This window comes from Lissotriton helveticus, chromosome 9, assembly GCF_964261635.1.
Source record: "Lissotriton helveticus chromosome 9, aLisHel1.1, whole genome shotgun sequence".
Lineage (NCBI taxonomy): Eukaryota > Metazoa > Chordata > Amphibia > Caudata > Salamandridae > Lissotriton > Lissotriton helveticus.
In genome coordinates, this window is record NC_136070.1 from 275,678,187 (window position 1) to 275,704,025 (window position 25,839).

Sequence of the window (25,839 nt, forward strand, 5' to 3'; positions counted from 1 at the left end):
AAGCGACAAATGTTAAGGACGACAACACAGACCAATCCGAGGCATATAACACAGCTGGGTTGTTCCACAACTAAAATGTTTCACCACAACGCTTTGAGGGTATTTTAGCATTTATTGAGAAATTTCAATTTGTGCAAATAAATACACTTCACATGTATTGTTTTGGTTCAGTCTAGTTTTTCATTCTACGCTTGTAGACTTTTCTTGTTTAAAGTGATTATATTTGAATATGAAGGCGCATACGTATTTACTGCTATAAACCTGCAGTAGAAAGACTTGGTGAAATTAAGTCCATGAGAACGTGGAATACTCTGACTGCTAGAGGGTAATGGCAAAAAAGGTACTAGGGTGATATACTGCGAGCTTCAGGAAGTAATCGTTGACTGTTAAAGTGAAACAAAACAAGTGGAAATTTTACAATAAAAGTACAGATACTGTATAGGTACTATTAGCACTAGAATCAAACAAGGCAAAAAACGGAAGCCCAACATTATTTAAAGAGGAATGAGAGATAGGCCCATCACCGGGGCCAAGAGCATGAAGACGGAGGACGTTTCCAGAGTCAAAATTCAAGGTGCAAAATAGGCAATAATCCACTGTAATAGATGGGGGCAGAGAGAGCAAAACCAATCCTTTCACATCGCTACTTATATGCACAGGATTTTTGCTATACAAGAAGCAATTTAGACAACTGAGTGAAATCATACAATTAACACTGCAAGACAACATTTAGCACTGGTACCTTTCTGCTAGGAGAGTGCATGACTGGTGCCGGGGGTGATGGAGGTCCACGCGGAATCTTCTTGTTAATTCTGGTGTGCAAGAAATTCATTATAAATATTAAACAGGCTTCACTATGTATTGTTTTAGTCCATGTGAAATTATTATGCATCTGAGCATGAAAACATTTTTGATTTCTTTAAAGTATGGAAATCTTATAGGTCTAAGAGGTTGAGCGATCTTGAGGCGTCTGCTCCTCATTAACCTCTCACAAGCAACTGAAAACATACCATATGGAACAGTGTGGAGGTAGAACTTTTTTTAACACCACATTAAAAGTACACTTTGTAAACAGCAAAGAGAAATGCAGCCTTTCCCTCAGTCTTTTACTTTCATAAACACTGCAAAGGATGGCAGGCCCTCACTGACAATATGAACTGTGTAAAAAGGGATTGTGATGCGAGGTTGGGACTTTGTCACACATGGTGAGGACAAAGTCGAATTGGAGCAGTGAGCACTGTTGCTGCTGTCTGCAATGGCAGGCCTGCTGTCATTAGTTTGCTTGGGTCATTCAGAGTGGCACAGCCAGTCCTGCAAAACCTGAGTACCCCTTTACCAAACTTGTCCTGGGTACCACAGATACTACTTACCATGGACTTAAAAGGGAGGAACGCTTTTGTCAATTTGGGAAGCGAATCACACAGGTCACTTTAGGGCAGAGGTATTCGACCTGGGAGACGACCCCCCTCCCCGAGGGACAGCCTTAAGTGATCTCGGGGGACAGGGGTAAGGGGTGCCAGTCTAGGGCCAAGAGAAGCTCCATGCTTTGTTTTAAGTGTTAAAACCATGAGCAGCAGTAAGCCACCTTGTAATGGGCCTTCACAAACAATTTGTTATTTATATCCTGACTGGGAGTATGTGTAAAAAGGGGTAAGAGAGCTTAACTGCAATGTTTAAATATGTTTAGACATACTTCAACTTTGCCAATATAGCAGAATTGTGGAAGAAAAAAAATCTGCAGAAGGGCTCAATTTTAACAGGGGGGGCAGCATTAAGAAGTTTGAACACCACTGCTTTAGGGGAAAGAAAGCTGGAGCCAGGTTAGTATGCTTCCGTGCAGTTAAACCAGCATCTAGCGGTTCCAATGGGGGGAAAAATGGGGAAACATCTGCAAACTGTCCAGTTTCCTACACGCAACCAAGAGTCAATCAACGCATTATTAAGGAGGATGATGCTTTATATTCATATCAGGAATAGCATAATTCATAAGTCTCTGGATGCCTGCTCTCCAACCAATTCTGCTCACCCCAAGCACTAAGTCTTATGACAACTCACTTGAATCGAGGTGGCTCCATGGGATCTTTCTGCATCTCCACCATCCGAATAACCCTTTGTTTTGCTCCAGAGTTGAAAGCAACACCCTGCTGGGATGGTGTATACCTGCATAAGGAGATTGCATCATGAAAGAAAACAACAGATTAGCGTGATCAAGGAAGAGAAGTTGCAAACAAAAATTAATTTACACAAGTGAATATAGAGCAGTCTCAAAATGCCAAGCACTTGGGTATTCTAGATTTAATAAAATAAGTCGCTTATCTCTAAAATAGTTCATTAGAGATACATAGTTTATGGAGTCTCAATCTGATTTAAAAAAATCTCCATCTTCAGGCAGGTCCAAGATTTGTTTGAATTTCCTATAGGGGGCCTTTATCATTAAAGAGCACTCCTTATACCTACATGGCAGACTGAATTCAAAGGTTTGCCGCCACCAGCCACTTTCTAGGGAAAGCACCGGATTACACACAGAGTGAATAAAGTACGTAAATCTCAACTTCAAAAGCACAGAAAAATAAATGTGTGCCCTGGAGGGAGACCTGACTTCAGAGCTGCACTGCTACCAGAAGTTTAAACTACACTAACCATTTTGAAGTTTTAAAAAGAAAAAAAATTAATTGCAGCAGAGTTGCATTACTGATGTGAAGCTACGCTTAGGATTAACCCTCACCTCCAATTTAAATTTTAATAATTTTTTAATGAATGTACGATGCTGTATTATTTAGAGAGATCAAACAAAAAAGGCAACCTAATAAACCCTTCGAACCTGTGTATCTTGCATTGGAAAGGTATTCTGCTAAAGAGGGGAACAATTACGCCCAATTAAACATCAAATTACACTAACGATGCCCAATTCAGTTGTATCCGGAATCAAAATAAGTCATTCAAATCCTTTCAAGTTCCATTAACTTTTACTTGACCTGTCACCACAAACCATCAGTCCTCTTCTTCACCCAGCCCCATTTTTATGAAGCAATTCCATGCTGACAAACTAATTACTATGCCAAATCAACCCAACAGAAAAGTTAATCTCATTGCCATCATCTATAGGTTAATCGCTCATTAAATACTTCTTGTTTCAGTTCTTGCCCCAAGAGAGAAATTTAAAGGAGAAAAAAAAGGGATGTGGGGGCCATTCCGTGTCAGGCTTCAAAGCCAAAACATAGAACTCCATCACTCACCATACAAGAATGATGGATAACAATAATAATAAGATGTGCTTTGCACTTTTTAGGAAGGTACTGACATTGTCTGCACTTTAGGCTACAATATTAGTGTCAAGTAACAGACTCCCAGCGCCAAGAAATCACTTTGGTCATGCACCTAGTGGTTTACAATCAGGTCTAGAGCAATGCAACAAGCACGATTCAGATTTTGAGGTAACAGCGCGTGAGGTCTACATTAACGCCAGCAAAACGCAATATAAAGGCAATATCAATCCGCTAACCACAAAAAGTAAGAAATGGTTAAACTTTACAATCTACAACAGAAAGCTGGTGCAAAAATGCTATTTCTTTCCCATCATTCCCACTGATGGGAGTGGAAATTCAGAATACCGAATTAACATTAACTTAAGTGTCAGATACATTCACGTCCTTGCCCTGCTTCATCTGTCTGTAGGCTCTCACAGCAGTTTTACAGAACTAGACTATGCATAAATCTGCATTTATCCACTTGACTCCCCACTAGTATAGATTTCACTTTGCTAGATGTGTTTCAATTCTAAGAGATAGTCTATGCTCAATAGAAAATACTATTGCTTAATGAGGGAGGTTCTGCATTTAACATCCAGCTAAAGGCATGAACCCCTAGAAATGAAAACAATTAGCCAAAACGGAACTGCAACACTATTTTTTAAAAGCCAACCTTTCTGCGATCACAGTTAATATAACATCTTTACCAAGATACCCATAGTCACTATTTTCTTCCGAATGTAAAAATAGTGCACAGATCTGCTCAATCTTAGGAGCGCAATGTCATTTTACGTTTGCTATTGAGGTTGGCAGGTGAAAAAGTGCATAAATGCCACATTCAACTCCTCATTTGTTATGTGACTTTCACATCAGTTTGGAAAAACAGTGATACCCAGCCCCTGCATTACCGAAGCATTAATGGTTTGTCCACAAAGAAAAAGTACTTGTGCAAAGGCATTCATTCTGACTTCTCAGAGACTGAACTCCTTTGAGACTAGCTTGTCTCAAGTGGTTTATGTACTTTGCGCATGCTAGATATTAATAGATACATTTTACTTTCTAAATTACTTTTTGTTTCTCAAGTTTAATGTTTAAAGTCAAGTCACTGCAAAGCAGCCTAAATCTAGATAGATCACCAGTATACAGTTAGGTTATTAGAAATCTACCAGCCAGCCAAAGTCTTTGCAAGCAGATACTGCTAACTAATAAGAAACATAACACTAGAAGAAAAATGTGCCCAGCTCCAGCTTAGAAACCTATCCCATACTTTGCCAATGTTACTGCATGGACTTCGGAGCATTTCTCAGAAATATTTTCAGATACGTTTTTTATCAGTTGCACCCTCTTCTCCCTGAGAGGTGTAGGGTGCAGAGTTCAAGTCTACTCAAAATGCATGAATCCGCAGAGAATCAGTTGCTTGGGTAGCAAAAACTACTTCGCTGTAACAACTCTTTTCCAAACAAGGATATACTTTCCAGATTCATCAGTAGCAGTTACCCTCATTATACAGAGGACCAGGATGATGCTACATGCTTGTAATCAAACTGAACAAGGGCGAATGTCTTAGAGACGAACATTATAGGATCTACCTCGTTGTCACTGAAAAGTTGACAAGAAATATGGCCAATTGATATTAAATTGTTGAAATAAAATATAATTTACTTTAGAAAACGTATTCTGAGGTCCTGTCCTTGGTGAGGATAGTCAAAGCTAATCAATCAGGAGAGATGTCCTAACAGGCAAAGTACTGTTAGAATTGCTGTCCTTCTGTGTTCGAGTCATAATGTTTCCATTTAGAAGAATTCACTGTCTTCCACACATCCCAGCAAAGTAAATGCTACTAACTATCGCTGGCGATACAGCTTGCTACAGGATTTTAAGTCACTTAAAATTAGCCCAAAATAGGTTCAAAAATTGCTACATTCAGATACATTGTTTGATTAGTGATTGCACCATCTGTTCAGAACGTCATGCTGCATCTCTCAAAGCACTTTTATTGGGTGACTGATCTTTTTGAATATGTGGCATGAATAAGAAAAATGTAATCAACAAAGAGAGAGTAAGGGTATTCAGTGGGTTCCTACTCCTTAGGCCCCTAGAATTCAATAATAATAAAACAAAAGAAAGGAGTAACCCCAGGACACAGAGTCCCAGCAATCCAGCACGGAGAAAGGTGTAGAAAGCAAAAGCAAAAGATCTTTTTCTTTTTTAGGAAACCCCTCACACACCGACCTGGTCGGTGACATGCTTCATCATCGGTGTCCACCCAAGTATTCGCATAAAAAATGTATATATGCCGAAGATCTCCCTGACTATATATACATGCACCGACTAGATCTAGTCACACAGCGTCCTTAAGAAAATTTTAAGGAACGCTTGACACCCACTTTAAAAAGATTGTACTGTGGGTATGTATGGCACTCAGCAGATGTTTAGCTGGGTCACACCATTTTTAGACCTTCAATTAAGGTTGTGTAAAAGCATGCAGGTACAGAATCACACGGAGACCCAGAGATATACTCAAGTTATGTATATCCTTGGATCATTACCATGCTCTGTTCCATTTTTTCAGATTCCCCTTACACAGAATGCGAATAGGAAAAAGCCAATTTGCTGAGAAATACCTGATGTACTGGGCTGGTGCCAGCTTATCTGCTGCCCGCACAGGCATGGCAGCGGCCACCTTCTGGGAGACAGATTTTTCCAGTGCCAACCGTGTCTTCTCAGTTAACTGTAATACAAATGACATACAGATGTAGGAGCTGCACAAGGCTGCACAGATATCTAAGCAAAATGATCAATCTGTGCTTTTTCTCACCTCCCTCACAGCTTCTTCATCTGGTCGAGCAAGATCAGGGTCATCTTCGTCCATGACCTCCTTTGGAACCAGGTCTGTGTACTTACTGTAAATAACCTGCAACACAAATAAAATACTTACGCACAAAGACTAATAAATAGCATTCAAGAGTGAATGAGAAGCATGCAAACATATCTAATCGGCACATAAGTGAATTTCAGGCTTTGTCAGGGGAGACAATGAAAGTTTTGATATGGCAGTAACGTTTTCAAAGTCAAAAAGCAGTCAACGACTAGCAGAAGTGAAGTAGAAGTTATTAAACCTCTAAAAGCACTGCTGGGATCGCCACACCAGAACAACAACAATGTCTAATCAGGACAGCTTTTGATTGCTACAAAGTGCAAGTTCAGAGATCGGTAGCATTCACACAAGCCCAGATTAGTTCCACTATGGATGAAGCTCTGATCCTAACCAGGATAGGCGCCCCACTGACAAATCGCACCATTGGTGCATCTTATCTGGTGTGCCAATCAATACCTATTGCGGAGGATCAATCCTTGTTACTATAGCTACTGCATTTTTGGAGCTCCACTTAGAAAGGCCTCAATTAGCACCAGTGGGGCTCCGATCTACACCACCACAGATGTCACACCAATGAACCGCAATCTGTACTATCAAACCCTGTTTGAAAATGGGTTATTTTATCATTGGTGTAGTTAACACTGACCATATTGTTGAAAGAAAATGAGTTGCGTACATGATGTACAACTTTTTTTTTTAAACTGATTATTATTTTTTTGGGTGTTATCATACAGACAAAGAAACCGTTGAAACACAATACATATTGGATGTCGAATAGTTTCTTACCTGTCGGTGTAGTTTTGCAGCTTGAAGATCTTTCTGGATTCACTATGCTGTGCATATTCCGCAATCTGGTGGTTGGGTCCGGATTCGTAGTCTTGTTTTCTCTTTTTTTTTTTGGAGCCCAGGTGGGCGTCGACGTCCCACCATTTGGTGTCCCTTCGGTGACGTCGGCGTGCTTCCGGCGGAAGCTACCACCCTTGGGCGCCATCTTCGGATTCTTTTTTTCCGTCTCTTTTTCCTTTTCTGTCTTTGTAGTGAATCCATGGCTTTGTTTGTTAATCGTGTTTTTTTTTTAACGTAATTCTTTTCACGTATCTTTTCACGTATCTTTTCACGTATCTTCTAAGTTTCAACTTTCTTTCTTTCTATGTGTTTCCACCTTCTTCTCCAGCCTCATCTTTCTGGCGGAGGCGGGTGGGTTCGCTAGTGAATCCAGAAAGATCTTCAAGCTGCAAAACTACACCGACAGGTAAGAAACTATTAGTTTTGCAGCGTGAATCTTTCTGGATTCACTATGCTTTGCATAGATTTTGTAGCGGTTTTCCTCACTTTTGTGGCGGTTGGGTGGAAGATGAGCGTTGGTCGTTGAATATATGTTGAAGCACTTTCTGTCCTACTCGTGCTTCTTTGTTCATCTGTACATCCACGCAATAGTGCTTAGTGAAAGTGTGCACTGAAGCCCATGTTGCCGCCAGGCATATGTCCTGGATTGGTGTGTTGGCCAGAAAGGCAATTGTTGCTCCTTTCTTCCTGGTGGAGTGGGCCTGTGCCCCTCCAGTTAGCTCCTGGCCAGCTTGTTTGTGGCAGAATTGTATTGTCTGTGCGATCCATCGCGCTATGGTGTTTTTAGTCACTGGTTTGCCCATGTAACTGTTTGCGAAGGATACGAAGAACTGTTTTGTTTTCCTGTGTTCCTTCGTTCTCTCAACGTAGTGCATCACAGCCCTTCTAGCGTCTAGGGTGTGGAGTGACCTCTCTGCGCTTGTAGTGGGGTTTTGGAAGAAGCTAGGTATCTGAATACTCTGATTCATGTGGAACCTTGACACCACCTTTGGCATGAAGTGTGGGTCTGTTCTCATCACGACCCGGTCACTGTGTATCTGGATGTAGGGTTCTTGCAGTGTGAGTGCCTGCAGTTCGCTCACCCTCCGTAGCGAGGTGATTGCTACCAGAAAGGCCGTCTTCATTGTTAACATTTGCAGTGATGCTTTGTGGATGGGTTCGAAAGGTGCTTTCATGAGCTCCGTCAGTACCACATTTAGGTTCCATGCCGGTGGCGGCATTCTTTTTGGCGGGGCTATTCTTTTAGCTCCTTCCAGGAATCTTTTTACGACTTGGGATGTGAAAAAGCTTCTCCCTGTTTCTCCTCTTGTGTATGCCACAATCGCTGCCAGGTGCACCCTCAGCGAGGATGAGCTTAGCATAGCCTTAATTAGGTGCGTGAGGTACCTTAGCACCGTGGATTCCTTGGTCAGTTTCCTTTGGAGCTGTTTCTTGAAACACCATTGAGTGAATCTTTTCCATTTTTCCCCATAGCACTTGCGTGTGCTGGGCCTTCTTGCCTCTCGTAGCACCCGCAGGGTGCTCTCTGGTAGTTTTAGGTGTGCGAATTCTAAGTCAGGCTGAGAGGTTGAGGCTCTCTGGCTCTGGGTGTAGGATTTCTCCGTTTTCCATGGAGAGTAGGTCTCTTCTTTTTGAAAACTTTTGTGGTGGCCCCTGCGCCATCTCCATTATCTGAGAAAACCAGGTCTGTCTGGCCCATTGTGGTGCCACAAGGATGAGCGTCATGTTGCTCTTCATACATTTGTTGAGAACCCTCAGGATCAGTGGTATCAGGGGAAAAGCGTAGGCAAATGTTTTCGACGAGCTTATCCATAGGGCATTCCCCTAGGACAGTGCCTCTGGTTGCCTGGATGCAAAGTACTGGCCTTTTGCATTCTCGTGTGTTGCAAATAGGTCTATTGTTGGCGTGCCCCATTTCCTGAATAGTCTCTCTGTTTCCTGAGTATTGAGTTCCCACTCGTGGGACGCTGAAATCTGCCTGCTGAGCCAATCTGCTTCTACATTGTCCTTCCCTGGCAGGTGCATGGCTAGCAGGTCTATTTTTAGTGGTATAGCCCATTTCCAGATCTCCTGTGCCAAGTTTGACAGAGGGAACGATTGAGTTCCCCCCTGTTTGTTTATGTAAAACATCGTTGTGGTGTTGTCCGTTTGTATTAGCACCTTCTGGTTGTACAGGTGCTTCTGAAAAGCCTTGAGGGCTAGCAACACAGTTTTCAGTTCCAGGTAGTTGATGTGCCTGACTGCGTCTGTAGGGCTCCACAGACCCCTCACTCTGAGCCTGTTCATGTGTGCGCCCCACCCCTTCTGGGATGTGTCTGTGGTGATGGTCACTGTTGGGTCCAGTGGTGTTAGAGGTTTCCCTTCTGTTATTCTCTCCCTGGTCCACCACCTTATCTCCTCCTGCACCCTGTGCGTTACAACCACTAGATCCTCCCAACTTCCTGTAGCTTGTGACCATTGCTGTTGTAGCCACTCTTGGAGTGGTCTCATATGTAGGCGTACATTGGGGACCAAGTGTATGCATGATGCCATCATCCCCAAGATCTTGCTCACAGTCCTCACTGTCAGAGCTCGCCCCTTCTGGTAGTGACGTTTCTCCCTCAGTAGGCTGAGCGTTCTCTTCTCGCTCGGTAAGACTCTGCATTGGACGGTGTCGATCTGGGCTCCCAGGAAGATCTTCACTTGCTCTGGTTCTATTGAGCATTTGACCCAGTGTATGGAGAAACCCAGGCTTGCTAGTGTTCTTGTCACCTGTCCTGCATGTTCTTTGCATGTCTTGTAAGAGCTTGCCTTACCAGCCAGTCATCGAGGTAGGGGTACACGTGTATCCCCTCTCTTCTTAGGTGTGCGGCCACTGCCGCGAGGCATTTGGTGAACACCCTTGGCGCGGACTTTAGGCCGAAAGCGAGGGTCGTGAATTGTTAGTGATCCTCGTTTACTGTGAACCTTAGCATGTGCTTGTGCTGCTTGTTCATGGGGATGTGCAGGTACGCATCTTTGAGGTCTATGGTGGACAAGAAGTCCCCTGTCTATCTGTGGGATGACCTCTTGTAGGGACGTCATTTTGAATTTCTGCGTTTTGACGTATTTGTTTAGGAACCGTAGGTCCAGGATGGGTCTTAGACTTTCGTCCACCTTTGGCACTAGGAAGTAGTTTGAGTACACTCCCTTGTTCCGTTCTTTGAAAGGACCTCGTTCGATGGCCGCTTTGAGGAGGAGTTCTTTGGCTTCCTCTTGCAGTAGTTGCAGCTCTCTTTCCGAGTGCTGTCTTTTCTTTGGTTTTCTGTTTGGTGGTCTTCTTTCCAACTCTATGCAGTATCCGAACTGCATGATATTGAGTATCCACTTGTCTGTTGTTATTTTCCTCCATTCCTGGAGAAAAAATCTCAATCTTCCTCCTACCGGCGTTACATGTTCCTTTGTGTTTTGTCCGTGTAGGCCTCTCCTCCCTCTTTTTCCGTGCTCCTCCCCCGGAGGGTTTGGGTGGTGGAGCACCTTCTCCCGTGTGAAGTCACTTAGAGGGTGGTTGTTCACCGCCTCTCCTTTTCTGGCCCCGTCCATTTCCTCTTAACCGAAAGGACTGGCCCCTGCTTTGGTAGTTCCAGCCTTGCCTCTGCTGGCCCTGGTTGTCACTCTGTTGCCCCTGGTGGAAACTCTGGTGAGAATCTCCTCGCTGACTTCCACCTCTGCCATTCGGCCTCCGTGTAGGAGTGCCTCTTCTCATCCCCCTGAACTGCAGGGCCCCCATGGACCTTGCCGTCTCGTTGTCCTTCTTCAATTGGGTGAGCTTCTCATTAACTGGGGCTCCGAACAGTGATTCCCCGTTGAAGGGTGTGTTCAGGATGTTGTGCTGAACCTCAGCCTTGAAACCTGAGATCCTGAGCCAGGCTTGCCTTCTCTCAGTGATGCCTATAGCCATCAGTCTGCTGGATGTTTCTGCCCCATCCAAGGCTGTCTTCAGGCACGAATTGGCGATGCTCTTCCCCTCTTCCACAAGGTGTGATGCCCTCTCAAGGTATTGTTCCGGGAGGTGCTTGAGCAACTGTCCCATCTCATCCCAGTGCTGGTATTGATGCCTATTCAGGAGGGCGTTGGAGTTCGCCATCCGCCAGTGCGCTGCGGCGTTCCTCTCAATTTTCCTGCCAGTTAGGTCCATCCTCCTGCTTTCTTTGTCAGGTGGAGGTCCAGACATTGTTGGGACGTTTGCCCTTTTCCTGGCCGTTGCAGCGATTATAGAATCTGCTGTGACGGATCCCTTGATGTAAGCTGGGTCTTGGGAGGAGAATTTGTATTTCTTCTCCGTCCTCGGCGTTACTAATCTGCACGTAGCCGGGTCCTTGAAGGCTTCCTTCCCCTGGTCTGTGATACTCTTGAGCATGGGCAGGAACTGGCTTCTTGTCTGTATGGGGAGCAATGTCTCGAGCAGGAAGTCTGCTTCAGGTTTCTCCTCCTCCATCTTAACTCCATAAGCTGCTGCCGCCTTTCTGATCACTTCATTGTATGCCCCAATGTCATCCGGTGGTGAAGGCCTCGAGGGGTATGTTTCTACAGCCTCCTCTGGGTTTTCGGCCTCGATGTCCTGCCATTCCTGGTCTTGGGCTGTCGAGGAACCTGAGCCGTAGCTTGACTGCTGTTCCCCGTAATCCCCTTTTGTGTAGTAGAGGTCTTCCTCTTCGTGCTCCGACGGTTCCGGAGTTTTCGGCGGCTCTTCGACGTCGAACTCCTCGAGCTCCTGTACCACAGCGACGCTCGTTGCCGGCTTCGAGGGGATCTTGTAACTTCCCATTTTTTCATCGAAATCCTTCTTTCTCTGAAGGATGTTCTCCATTTCGGCCTCGAGCCTCTTTCTCTGCATCTCTGCGGCCTGTTCGTCGTCGAGCGTTTCGGCCGCCCTTTTCGGCGGCGCCGTCGACGTCAAAGCTTTCTTCGGCTCCTTTTCTTTCGACGTCGAAGTCGAAGGCCCTTTTTCGGGGGCCTGCTTCGATGACCTTTGCTTTTCGCTGGTCTTCGGCCTCCGGGAGTCCTTCTCGGAGGATCCGCTGGGCTCTTTTTCAGAGGATGCAGCTTCGGTCGTCGATTTGTTCGGCGCCGGTGCTCTTTTCGAGGCTCTGGGCTCAGACTTTCGAGAGTCTGCCTCTGGTTTTCGAGGCCCTGTGGGAGTTTTCGGGGTCGTAGACTCTCCTACCTTATCAGGCGTTTTCTTATCGGTCTCGTCGACCGTGAAGTCATCTGGGCCTTCGGCGATGTTGTCCTCGTCGTCTGTGGAGAGGCCCAGTTCATAATGCGTCGGGGCTTGGCCCTTGCCCTGCATCGTGTGATGAGCCGTCCTCTGTCTTTCTCGAACTCGGAGTGTCTTCGGCTTGAAGACGGAGCAGGCGTTGCAGTCTCTGCTCTCGTGGTCGATAGGTAGGCAGAGGTTGCAGACTGGGTGCTGGTCTGTCTATGCGAACTTGTGGTGGCAGTTCTTGCAGAATTTAAAGGGCGTCTTGTACATCCCTGCGCTCAGGGGGCCCCCTGTGTGCGCATTCCTCCAAGGACATCGAAGATTTCGAAGTTCTCTCCTTTCTTCATCGTCTCTTCTCTAAAGGTCCTTTTCTCCCGATCTTCTCAGGTCTTCTCTGTTGAAGATTTGCTATATTTTCTCCTTTCCACCTTAAAAACTTCTGGAGCTTCACCCGACGATCCAGACCCAATGGCGGAAAAAAGAATCTGAAGATGGCGCCCAAGGGTGGTAGCTTCCGCCGGAAGTACGCCGACGTCACCGAAGGGACACCAAATGGTGGGACGTCGACGCCCACTTGGGCTACAAAAAAAAAAGAGAGAAAAAAAAAAAGACTACGAATCCGGACCCAACCACCAGATTGCGGAATATGCACAGCATAGTGAATCCAGAAAGATTCACGCTGCAAAACAGGCATTATGAATTGGCTTAGGGGAAAAAATACAGCATTGAGTTCCCTGAAAAAGAGCATGAGGTTAGATTCAAGTTTCAAACATTTATAGTTAATGAGGGTCATACGTGGATTATCTACATCCATCGACAATAGGTCAGAGACAACGGTTTTCAAGGCTCTCTCCCTGATCTCCCCGTTATCAAATCTTAGCTCTCCTTCTCATCTCTCATGTCTAAGCCATAGTATTCTATCCAAAAGTCCAAATCTTTCAGAATTTCCGGGGGCATCCCCATGCTTTATATGTTGTTTTTTCTGCCATCATATATAGATCTAAGCACGCTCTCCATTCTTTGAGTGTAGAGAGTTGGTGGACACCCCAGTATTGAGCTATATCCCTCTTCGCCACCACCAACCCCAGATTGGCCAACGTGAGTTTGTTACTTGGTAGGTCTACCTCCGTAGGGATTCCCACTAGGGCATACCTAGCTTCTAACAAGATGAGCTCCCAATATTTTGTTAAGTTCCCTCAGTATCTTGGTCCAATATGTTTTAATCAGGCTTCACTCCCACAGGGTGTATATGACAAACCTGTATGTTCATAATTTTGAAAAGGCAACGGTTTTAACACATGGGAATCTGTTCTTTAGTCATCTACGGACCTGAAGAGGTACATCGATGAAATTTTTGTTATCTGGAGAGGTGATGAAGATACCTTGAAAGCATTTCATGGATGGCTGAATATCCAGAATGCATTTTTGAGATTCACGCTGGAATTTTTGGGTTTGAAGATAATGCCAAAGGATGATGGTCTAATAGCTGGCAGGTACTCACCAGGTCAACCCACAGAACAATGGGTTGACCTGGTGAGTACCTGCCAGCTCTCCCCTGGGTGGTTCGCCCGTGAGGGATCACTTTCCCTTTTTCACACTTTTTTTACGTTTACACTAATTTTGTGGTGTTAATCGTCTATTTTAGACGTATTTCCGCTTGATTGTGATTATTTGGCTATCAAGTGCTGTCCCCTCTTGAGAGACTGTCAGTGGAAATGAAGCAATTTTTAGAAATTTGTCAAGGTAATTGATGTATAGCAATTAACCATGAGCAGGAAATAGGTTATTTTTGCTAAAACATTGTAAATTTTTGTGATATATACACCCCGTGTGATAAGACAACGATTAGTGTTCTACACACGGTATATACACGGTATATACACACGTTTTGCCTTGTGGGCGGGTATTGTTGATTAATGTGATGTTCTACGCCCCAACAAGAGCAGTTCGGTGAAAAAAAATGTGTGTTCCTTGGAAGATGACTTTAAGCTTAGCAGGGAATAACAACATGTATTGGATCCCGAGTGTTCTAAGTTTTACCTTGATTGGGTCAAAAGTTCATCTCTGTTTTTGCACATCGCGTGAGTAGTCCGGGAATACCATTATTCGTGTATTTTAGTATTTCATTTCTCCTTTTTGCCACAGCTCACGAAGTATTAGATCACGATCCTGGAAATTAAAGTAATGGGCTATCAAGATTCCAGGGGGGCCCAGTGGCGGGCAGACATTTGGCATTCGATGCGCCGTCTCTATGATGAAGCATGTCAAGAACTGTGTGTCTGGGAGGACATCTTTTAGAAAGGTCAGGAGGAACTGGCCTGGGTCCGCTCGCTCTGTGCCTTCTGGAAAACCAATAAATCTGAGGTTATTCATGCGGGCCCTATTTTCGCCGTCGTCGACCCTCCAGGCCACTTCTTTCATTGAGGCTAAAAGTCCTGTCACGTCTTTACGTATGGTATGAGAGGTATCTTCCATTCATGAGATGCGGTGTTCAGCTTCCGTGACTCAGACTTTTCTCAGGTCATGGCATAGTAATGTGACCTCCGGGCGGATCTCCGCCACCTTCCCCTCCAGGCTCTCTGAATTCATGGATCACCTGTAATATGGCTGCGGTGTCCGGGAGAGGTGTAGTACCTTCTTCTACCCATCAACGTGGGGAGTACTTTAGCAAATCCATCTAGCTTCCTCTGTCTTGATGACTTAGGCTCCTTATCCTTCGCCATCTTAAGCGATCCAGCATTTGTTTGTTGATAGGGACTCTCCCCCACAGACACTACGGGAAGCTGCCGCCTACTAGCCAATGGACGGCCAAACTTCCAGGTTACTCAGGTCACAAGGGGGGGGGGGGGGGGGGGGGGGGGACAGGGGGCACATCCGACGTTAGTTTAGTGCCCTTTCAGCCCTTCTTCAGGGCAGGGGTGGGACCTGGCCCAGGGGGACCTCCAGTCCAGGTTGTTGTTGACAATTAGATAGACACTCTCGCCCACGGATGCCGCACCAGGGTATCCCTCAGACCTCTCATACCACCCTCTGTGGCCTCTACAATGGTCACACCTTGAGTTCGATTCTGGCTTCACGACCAGCTTATCCGGTGCCCACTGGGCTGTCGGATCCGGTCGGTAATATCACTATTTCCCCCCCACCAGGGCCCATCTCCCAAAGGGTGCACCCAGGACCATGCTGCCAGGGACTGCCCTCGCCTCTTACCTCAGTGTTCCACATGGTGTATACAGATAACAGTGAGGGGGGGGGGGGGGGGGGGGGGGGAGGAGAGGAATCCAGCTCCAGGCCTCCTAGGCTCCGTGGTTCTTTTAAGTACACTCCGCTCCCCCGGTCCAGCAGCCTCTGGCCGTCTCCGTCACCTCTCGCTGAAGGACTCCCCAAGACAGATCGGCATCGATCAGGTCCCTCCCCGTAGTCTCTGCTGCAGCTGGTATCACAAGTTGCAAAGTCCAGGATAGAGGCGCAGGTTCGCGGCACGCAATTACCCTTCTGGGCCGTGACCGCCAATCCAGGTCGCACCGGTGTTGCTGTTTAGGCGTATAGAACCACCCCACCATCAGTAGGTCCCGTCTGAACAGTCCGCTATGCCTCCTTGTTGTAGGATCACTGTCCCAGCAGGGCGGACTTTCACCGCTCAGCATCACAGCTTTAGGAAGGTGTAGTCCGCTCTCAGCGTCGAGCCAACATTCCCGTTTGCACACACCGCGCTCACCATCCACTTCTTAGTCCGGGCCTTCTTTTGCAGCCCAGACTCCCCGCAGGTTCAATGGTCCCGGCGATCAGCTCCGGCGGGGCGCCATCTTGGACTACGTCGTGCAGATTCCGACCAAGAGGAGCTCTCTTCACCTTAGGAAACCACAGCTACTTTTTCATGCGACACGTTTCGGGCTCAGGGCACAGTCCAGTTCTTACTTTTGTATTATCCCGGCGTCGAGGGACAGGATTAAGAGCAAGATTCACGTCGAGGGACAGGATTAAGAGCAAGATTCACGTCGAGGGACAGGATTAAGAGCAAGATTCATCGGGGCTGGCAGAGAACACAGCTACCTGGCCATGTTGCTGGTCACACCCCCATGACGTACAACTTTAATCATGAGTTTGAGGCCTAAGTACACCAACATTCAAAACATTGCAACTTGTAGAATCTTGAACAGAAGCTAGTCTTTGCTAGCAGAGTAAAAAGGCTGCAAGTTAGAAATAAACTGTAACAGTTAATGGTTCAACTTTCTAAAGAATGCAAAATAAGAAGTAAAATTCAAAAACACACTGAAGCACCTACATATCACTGGGTTCCATTATGCAAAGACTTTTATAAGGAAAAAGGATTTTGGGCCTCCGTCTTGCTCTTAAAATTCTGGAAAACAGATCCCACCATCCTCTCCATGGGAGTCTACCAAATTCACTTACGGTTTTGGCGCCTCAATCATGGCACAGAGACACTAAAAATAAAACCAGCTCAGAAGGGAAGCTAACAACAACCTGTTAAGGGAAGAGGTCCCGATTCGGACCTGCAGCTTCTAGCTCAGTGATGGAGATGTTCGTTTTGAAGGAAGATCAGTGAAAGAAATCTCTAAAAAAATAAACTGGTATCATAATTGATAGGAATGCATGACAGCCAAAAGACTTAATTCCAAATAGTTTCAGGCCTCAAAATAGGCAAATGCACCTTGAAGGACAATGTAGACAAAACATTTAAATGCAAACTATTCCTATGCTTCACTCATTTCATTTTTTCACAAGCACCAAAAAAGAAAAGGATCTCACCTTGTCTTTTGCCTGCCCTTGCCGAGCGATCGAATCATATTTGATTTTCCCTTCTGCATCCACCTGAACTGCAAGAGCATTGGATGTTTTCTTCTTTTTGCCCATTTCCAGTGGGTATTGTGCCACATGGATATCTGGAAAAGCGCCTCCATCTCCGAAATCCTACATGGGGAAACAAAAGCAGTTTAATATTGCTGACTGAAGGCTCACCAGTGAAAGGTTACCAGAAAGTGATCAGTAGCAAAAAACATTCAACACAGAATCCCACAGATAATTAAAGTTTAAAAATATTTGACTAATCTACAGCCATTTCTTTTATTGAAAACCTGTAGGGCAGCTTCTGACATAGTCAAATAAACATTTACTTCAAATGGTAGAGTTTCCAATTGCAAACATAGCACTAGGAGTATGTGAATTTGCTATTGGGTTATGTGCAAGGACTTAGGCCCTTGTGAGAAAGAGAGCATTGAGCTGCACCCTTGCAACTACCGTCTCTGGGACGCAGTGAAGAGTGCTGAGTGCCTATGACCCTTTTCAAAGCTTGTTTCTGCCAGTCTGCTATGCATCATAGTCTCAAAGTACCACATTTGTTGCTTTCTCTAGACTTTTTTTCCTTTACATCCCCAACCGAGACCCACCTGTTGCTTACCACCCAAAGACCTATGTTCGCAGTAATCTTTTCCTGTACAGTCATTTGTTCCAATTTTTTTCCCCCTGGATCCCCTTTTTTCCTTTCCTCCACAGCATATGTCCTAGCCTCTAGGTCTCCTATATTGTAGTTCCCCAGTCCCCTGCATTCAGTGTCTGTGACAGAGTGCAGACATCAAAACTGCCTCTTCTCAGAAGTGCAGGAGTCCTTCAATTTCCTTGGTTCAATGCTTCTAACTAGAACCCTCTAACCAATTTCCCCTTATCGGCTGCCTATGATAATAAATAAATAAAAATCTCAAACAATCACTATGGACTTGAACCAAGTGTTAGAAATACAAAACCATGTTTCTTCCTCCTGGGATTAAGTCATGAGTCTAAGCTTTGTAGACGCTAAACCACATGGCTTATTCCATTACATATTCTGCAGGAAGGAGTCAGTAATGAAGCTCAATCGGAACTCACCCACCACTCACCTGTACAACCACCATTCATTCTGTACAGTCTCATCAATGCCTCCCTCAATTGTGTACCGCAGTAGATAGAAATCTATTAAGATTGGAAATTTACTGGTACCACTCAGTTCACTAAATGGGTTTGTGCTCTTGATGTCCCTAAAAGCTATTACTTTTTGTTACTTAATAGGAAACACTCAAATCTAGTATGTTTATCTGTAAGACTTCTGCAGAGCACCTGCACAGTGCTTTCGGACACTTAATTAAATCCGTGAAGGCAAAGTAATAACTTCTGGAAATTAGATTTGCCAAAAACATCTCAAAGCATTTTTGAAGTTGCTACGCTGGTGTGATCACACTTATCCCTATAAGTTAACACAGAAGCAGGCAGTGTACTTGCTCCAAAATTAATTACAGATTGCCAGGAGATTTGAAACCAACGTTCATCTTGAAGTACAGTGCAAACACTGTTTGGTCAAGGAAAACAATGCGCTATGCAAATGCTATGATTGATTATTAAACCTGTGGACACCACTTTCGAATGGGCCATATATTTATTAAACAAGAATAACAAAAGGTGATTTGTACGCTGCACAATAGGGAAGGGACTACTCGGCACAACAACCACCTTACTGAACAACCTTACATATACTACAGCTTCTTCTATGGCTTTATGCCTCAGGAACAATCCTGCTGTGAAGTAAACAAATTTCAGTCTCTGAGACTCTAATATTTAAGGCCAGGATAGGATAAGGATACATATGAAATACCTAAATGCTTCAATATTTGGTGCTGTAGAATATTGTAAAGCAGAAGACACTGAGCAGCCCAGTTTTCAGGTCTCGTCTACACGCAGCTTTTAACTATCCATTTAAAAAGCCCATTTGTGGACCATACCAATAAATTACACTGAACTTTACATTCAGGGTATAGTTTGATTACCAGTGATTAGCTTAGAGGTCTCTCTCATTCAGTTGCTTCTTATTCAATTACTTGCCTTACTCTTTTTGCTTTTGTCCCTTCAGTGAAGCATAGGTACTTTATCATCCTTTGACTGGCTGATCTGTTTCCGTCCATTGCTCACATTTAAAAAACTACTTTTTTCTTTAAGAACTCCATAAGTACATGCGTTTTGTATCCCATCCCTTCCCAAATACTGGCTACCTCCCCCTGCACACATTTCATGATTGTTCCATCTGACACCTATCCTACCCTCCCCCCATCTCAAACTTGATCTTGCCTTAGTGGACTGCTTCTGGAGTTCCACTAAACAAGGCCTACCTGCTCAGAATTGGTGTTTTCTCCCCCATCCACTGCTTTATTCTCTTTTTTATGTCTTACCCCTACACCTTAAACTCCTCCTCTACTGCCGATTCTGTTGCTTTCCTTCGCCTGCACAACATTTTATATGAACTTATTTTTGGGAAGGGAAGCTACGATGTGCTGCCTGGTTACTCAGCTTTTAGAAAATGCTTTCACTCAAATACTTCTTTTTCCAACTACCTGTCCAAGTGCTGTGTACAATCATGAATCGGTTAATTAAAAAAAATAATGGCATCAGTGTCATTACGTAGGTATACTTAAGTGTCATTGCCTCTTTTTTTTGGGGGGGGGGGGGATGCAGATGCTGCACATACTGTATAGTTGTGTTTGTATCCAGCTCTGTGCACCCCTACGTGCTCAATTGCTGGAATGGCCACCCTGCTCAATCAAGTGTAGGATTGACCAAGAGTATGGGTTGAAGAAAGTAAGTAGTCATTAAGGAAGACAGATTGAAATTGAGATTGTTATAACGGCTTATCTTACAACTGCAGAATGACGGGCTTGTGTGTGATTGCAGAAGTGCTCTTTTTTGCCAGCAAATTCGAGAAGTAACAAAAACATTTCTTCTTCGGTAGTTCAACTTATAGCAACTCCCATGAGCAGGAACCATGTAAGCTAAATACCCCACAAAAGGCAAATCCTTATGATGATTAAATGTACAATACTCTAGCACACAACACATTTATGGATTTATCAATTGCACCATTGATTCTCACTTATATTACAAAATTCTGTTTTGGCCATGATCTGAAAGAACAGGAAAAATTAGAAAAACAATTAAGCAGCCATTTACCTCCAATGTTCGGGGTGTCCAGCCCTTTCTATACCCATAAGGTGGAGGTTCCTTGCGAGAAGATACAAGTGCAGTCTGCCTTGATCTCTGAGCTCTCACTCTTTCTTCTGCTTCTAGCTGGTCCTGAGACAGTTGAGTAGGCGCAGGCAGAAAACTAAGGACAAGAGAAAAGGTTCGCGTTAAAGGAAAACGCTGGTCTTTGTCCCTAAAACCCACACATTAAGATTAGATTACATAATTGTTCGCAATTACCAAATGTTCCTAACAAATTCTAAACTACTTTTCTCGCGGTTTACTTAAGATGTGCTTAAATGTTAAGTCAATGCTGGGAAACCAAATGTTGCCATCACTGCAGTACAATTGTTTTTTTTCCTTTATTCATTCCCAATGCAACACCCTTGGAAAAGTGAAAAAAAAATATGGCCCCCAGATCCCTCCTCACTATTGCAACTGGTGCCCTCAGTAAAGTGACATGGATTTTCTTCTCATGCTGCTCGTACTCCCGCATTTCGGGCTTTGTCTTCCGTGTGCACTGTATGTCTCACCTGGAGCATGTACCAATGTCTTTGCTCGCCACTGGGCCTTTCTCCCTTGGGCTTATCATGTCTCCTCGTTGCCTGCATTAAACCCTTGTACTTTCCCCTGGGCAGTGGGCTCTCATGCAGGCCCCGAGGCACAACCACATTTCTCACTCTATCTGCACTGTGCACTTTTCTTCCCCCTGTGGCATATCAGGTGGTGCTGCTGGCCAGCGCATTATTCCTAGACAGCCAGGTGGTCTGCATTTGCCCCGCCACCACTTCTCGGGAACAAGAGGAGGAAAAAAGAAAACATAAGGGACAAAGCAGAGTGTACCTTTACGGATAGGATTGTGATGGCATGTTCACGAAAGTCTTCCAAAATAAATTTTAATTCAAATGAACTGATTATACCAAACGCTTGTCTTTGAAAGTGAGAGACTTTATATGCTTTTCTGTGCACTGCCAAGCATGGCTTAACTGAAGCGCTGGGGTGCTAAACTAGGGGTGATCAATCAATCAGGGGTTTATAAAGCTCGCTACTCACCCGTGAGGGTCTCAAGGCGCTGTGATGGTGTGGGGGGGGGGGGGGTGAGAGGGAGGGGGGGCACTGGTCCGGATCAGTCGAAGAGCCTGGTCTTTAGGCTCTTCCTGAAGGTATGCAGAGTGGGGGAGCGTCTGATGTTGACTGGGAGCTTGTTCCAGGTCTTTGCTGCAGCATAGGAGAAGGCTCTTCCACCTGCTCTGGTTCTGCGGATGCAGGGGGTCTCTGCCAGTGCGAGGTCGGCGGAGCGGAGATTCCTTTTGGGTACGTGGAAGGAGACTCTTTCATTGAGGTATTTGGGTCCGATGTTGTAGAGGGATTTGTAGGCGTGAGTGAGTAGCTTGAAGGTTACTCTCTTCTCGATGGGGAGCCAGTGGAGGTCTCGTAAGTGCTGGGTCATGTGCTCGTGTCCTGGGGTTCAGAGGACGAGTCTGGCAGCAGTGTTCTGGATGGTTTGGAGCTTCTTTAGCAGGGTTTTGTCGATTCCAGCGTAGAGGGCGTTTCCGTAGTCCAGTCTGCTGGTTATGCGTGCGCGGGTAACGGTCTTTCTGCATTCGGGGGGGGGGGGGGAATCCAGTTGAAGGTCTTGCGGGGGGAGTTGATGCAGGTGGAGGGAACGAGTTCAAGTTGAGGGAGGAGTCTAGAATGGGGCAGAGGTTCCGGGCGTGGTCCGTCGGGGTGGGTGTGTTTTTGAGGGCAGGGGGCCACCAGGAGCTGTCCCATGCAGTGGGGGTGGGTCCGAGGACCTCTGTCTTCTCAGAGTTCAGTTGTAGGCAGCGGTCGCTCATCCAGGCTGCAAGGTCTTTCATTCCTTCTTGGAAGCAGAGTCTGGTGCCTTTGGGGTTCTTCGTGAGACAGAAGATGAGCTGGGTGTCGTTGGCGTAAGATACTAGGATGAGCTCATGCTGTCTGACGATAAAGGCGAGGGGGGGGCCATGTAGATGTTGAAGAGCATGGGGCTGAGTGAGGATCCTTGGGGTACTCCACAGTTGATCTCTGTAGGTTCGGAGAGGAAGGGAGGGAGTCTGATCCTTTGGGTTCTGCCGGAGAGAAAGGAGCGGATTCAGTCGAGGGCGGTTGCTCGTATACCGCGTCGTGGAGTCTGGCTGCGAGAGTGTGGTGTGAGATGGTGTCGAAGGCTGCGGAGCGGTCTAGTAGGATGAGGGCCACAGTGTGGCCCTGGTCGAGTAGCATGCGGATGTCATCGGTGGTGGAGAGGAGGGCGGTCTCGGTGCTGTGGTTCCTGCAAAAGCCGGAATCGGAGGAGTCGAGGATGGCGTTCTCTTTGATTTAGGGGATCAGCTGGGCTTTGATAAATCTCTCTGTGACTTTGGCGTCAAAGGGAAGGAGAGAGATAGGCTGGTAGTGATCTCTTCAGGGGCCAGCGCAAGAGAAAACTGTGTAGAAAATTGAGTTACTGGGTGTGGTTGGGGCATGGGGGGCCATAGTCAAGCAGCAACCACAATTTCTTTAAGGGTGAAATTACAAGCAAACTCCAAATTAACCTGTGCTTAAACCTCTGGTAGTTTGACAAAAAGCAGTCAGGAAACTTACCTTAGAGGGAATGTGTTAAGCATTTAAGCAGCAATTCAACCAGTAATAAAGTGAAATCGCAATACAAGAAAAGTCTCACACCAATTTAGAAAAGTAGAGTACAACTTAAAACATTATTTGACACCATAACAACAAAAATCCAATTAGTAAAACTGGATATATGTAATTTTAAAGATTTAAGGAGAATACTGCCTAGAAGCACAAAGCACAAACTGTGGTTATCTGGTTGCGCCATTCCAGGACAAAGTCACAAGTTCACGACGCCGCGGTGGAGCGCAGGCTGGATACAGGGACCAAGTTAGGCCTGCTAAACAAAGTAACTTAAATTCTGGTTGCAGAGTGTTTCGAGATCCTGCTGTGAGAATGTGTTGCACAGCAGCAGTTCCAAGAAGCTTAGGGGCGGCATTGCAGAGTCATATCGTCCTATGTCATCGAGAATGCCATCGATGAGGGGCTTGTGATGCGAAGTCCTGCATCAAAGATGCATCGTGCACCGGTGGTTCAGAAGCAACTGTGGGACTGCGATGAGTCGAGGAACATCACACAGCAGCAGTTCAAAGGAGACTGCGAGGAAGTGCATCTATCTGTGTCTGTTCTGCTCTCATGACTGAGGCTGTGCTGGAAGCGCATCTTCAGGTCGGTTACCAAGGGCCCAGGATTTGGGGTGGGGTAGTAGGACCCAGAGCACACAGAGTCCAAGGGCTGGGTTCTAGGTGGTTGGAGCCTTTTCTGTCCCTGAGGGTCTGATTAGGAGGCTGACCAACTAGCCTTTGGAGTCACTGTTGTGGTCCTGTGTTCAAAATGCAGGTCCAGTCCTTTTCACACAGGCATCGGGGCAGCAGAGTATCAGTCTTTCTTGCATACTAGCACAGCAGTCCTTCTGAGTCTTCCACATGCCAAGAGGTGCACTGAATAGCTAGGTCTGAAAGTTCATTATTTATAACTCCTACCCACTTTTAAGTAGAGAGTGCTGGTGGCTTTCACTGCAACATGTGTTCAGACTTTTCTGCCTCCCTGCCCTGGACCCAGCTTATCTGAGGTGACAAAAGACTAGTGTCAAAACCCTGAGTGAGCTGTGCAGAGCCAATGTGATGTGCAAGTGTGGTAGGTAACAGCTCCTTTCCCTCATCAAGTTCGATGGCTCAGCCTGCCAACACCTATTCCCCTTTTGTCTCACAGTCTGGGAGCAATACACAAAGGTCCAACTGCCTGCTATAATACCTCGTCATGTGACCAGTATACATATACTAAATGGTTGGTACAAGAACACACCAACTTTCTTAAAGTAGAATTTTCAGAGTTGTGACTACAAATCAGACTTTACCATTAAAGAGGGTTTTCAATTACAGTTCTTTAGACACCAAACTCAACATTCCTACCTGCTCCCAATTGAAAGTTATCACTTATTAAATGTAATAAGTTAACCCAACATTATCCTATGTGAAAGGCAGGCCTTGCAGCAGTGAATACCATGTTTTAAGAGTTATTCACTACCATGACATGTAGAAGTTAAAAGTACATGTCCATCTACCCTATAGACTGTTTAGGGTCTAACCTAGGTTTGACATATGTATTAAAAAGTAAGGTTTAGGCCTGGCAAAAGGTTTAAGTTGCTGGACCGAAATGGCAGTTTAAAACTGCACATACAGGCTGCAATGGCAAGCCTGAGATAGGTTTAAAAAGGCTACTTTGGTGGGTAGCACCACTAGTCGTATTTACTTTACAGGTCCTTGGTATATGTAGTAGCATTTTATTAGGGACTTACAAGTACATTTAATGTGCAAATTGGGTGTAAGTCAATTTCACCATGTTAAAAGGAGAGAGCACAAATACTTTAGCATGGTTAACAGTATAACCTTAGCTAGGAGTGGGACTATAATTCTCAGGAAGTTATATAAAACTCAATAGGTACAGAATCATCCCCTGATGCCTTGCCTGAGGGTAATGAAGACAGGACAACGAGAATTTCCTCGTGCAGAACTTCTTTACATAGTTGAGTAGAAGCTTTCTCTTGCAAGCACTGTAATACAGGCCTCTCTAAATAATTAGAAAGCTCCTCTGTGTTTATTAGATCCGAGTGGGCATAGAGCTTTTTATAAAACATTGAAAATTGTTTTAAGTATCATACATGGTTCAGTATGGAGTAAATTATCCTCACCCTTAAAAGCATTCAAGTTTTTATCTGCCAGATGATATGCAAGTACCTCCCCCACCTGTTCCCCATATTCATACTGAACGGAGCGGTGTTTGTTATAACAAGCTGCTACTCTCTCCTTTAACATCCTGCCCAGTGATGCCAGTGCTTCAACAAGATCAATATAGAGCTGTGTCTGTTTGGGATCCTTTTGTCTAACAGCTGTGGCATGACACATTTCTAAGTTAGCTATCGCTACGCAAATAGCCTTAATCAAGGTGTGTCTAATTCTATTCTCTTGTAGTATACATTGTACTTATATACCCCTTCATTGAGTCCCAAACTACTCTGAAGATGTCTTATTCAGATTAAAATGAATACATTCTAATAGCAGTTTCTCGATATGTAAAGTATATTCGTCAATAAGTACCATGAAAAGGAAAAAGCGCACAGAGATCTCCTTGACGCCTGTGTTTGGAAACAGAATAGAATAGCGCTGTGATCCGATGTTATTTTGGGACACACCTCAATCTTAGGTGACTGAAATGTAGAGTCACTGGCCCAGACCATATCTATCGTAGAATACTGCTCATGTGGACAGGAATAATAAGTGTGTTCAGGGAGATTAGCATGGAGACTTCTCCACACATCTTTTAAATTATGTAAGCGCACTAGTTCCAAAATAGATGCCTCCACTTCCGGCTAGGAGAAGCAATAAAGTAGTTCATTACACAGTTAAAATCACCCATGATTATGTAGAGTTCTTGCCATTCTAATCGTGTTAGCATTAGTGAATTAAAGACCTCAGAGTCCTCAACATTAGCCCCATATATAGTTGCTAAGACTTATTCTATACCCTGAATTTCCACCTGAGCGATTAGCCATCGCCCCCTTTGATTGGTTAATA

The 25,839-nt window shown here is 45.1% G+C and overlaps 1 protein-coding gene across 1 annotated transcript in view; it reads right to left on the reverse strand.

Annotated features, from left to right (window-relative positions):
- SNW1 (SNW domain containing 1) overlaps positions 1-25,839 on the reverse strand; it is a 72,440-nt gene that overhangs the window by 11,511 nt on the left and 35,090 nt on the right. Inside the window, exons 2-7 of the mRNA XM_078659978.1 lie at positions 20,183-20,336; positions 16,964-17,125; positions 6,067-6,162; positions 5,873-5,979; positions 2,056-2,160; positions 743-812 (exon numbers count right to left, since the gene is read on the reverse strand). Of these exons, the coding sequence (XP_078516104.1) occupies positions 743-812; positions 2,056-2,160; positions 5,873-5,979; positions 6,067-6,162; positions 16,964-17,125; positions 20,183-20,336 (694 nt within the window). The remainder of the gene's footprint in view (positions 1-742; positions 813-2,055; positions 2,161-5,872; positions 5,980-6,066; positions 6,163-16,963; positions 17,126-20,182; positions 20,337-25,839) is intronic.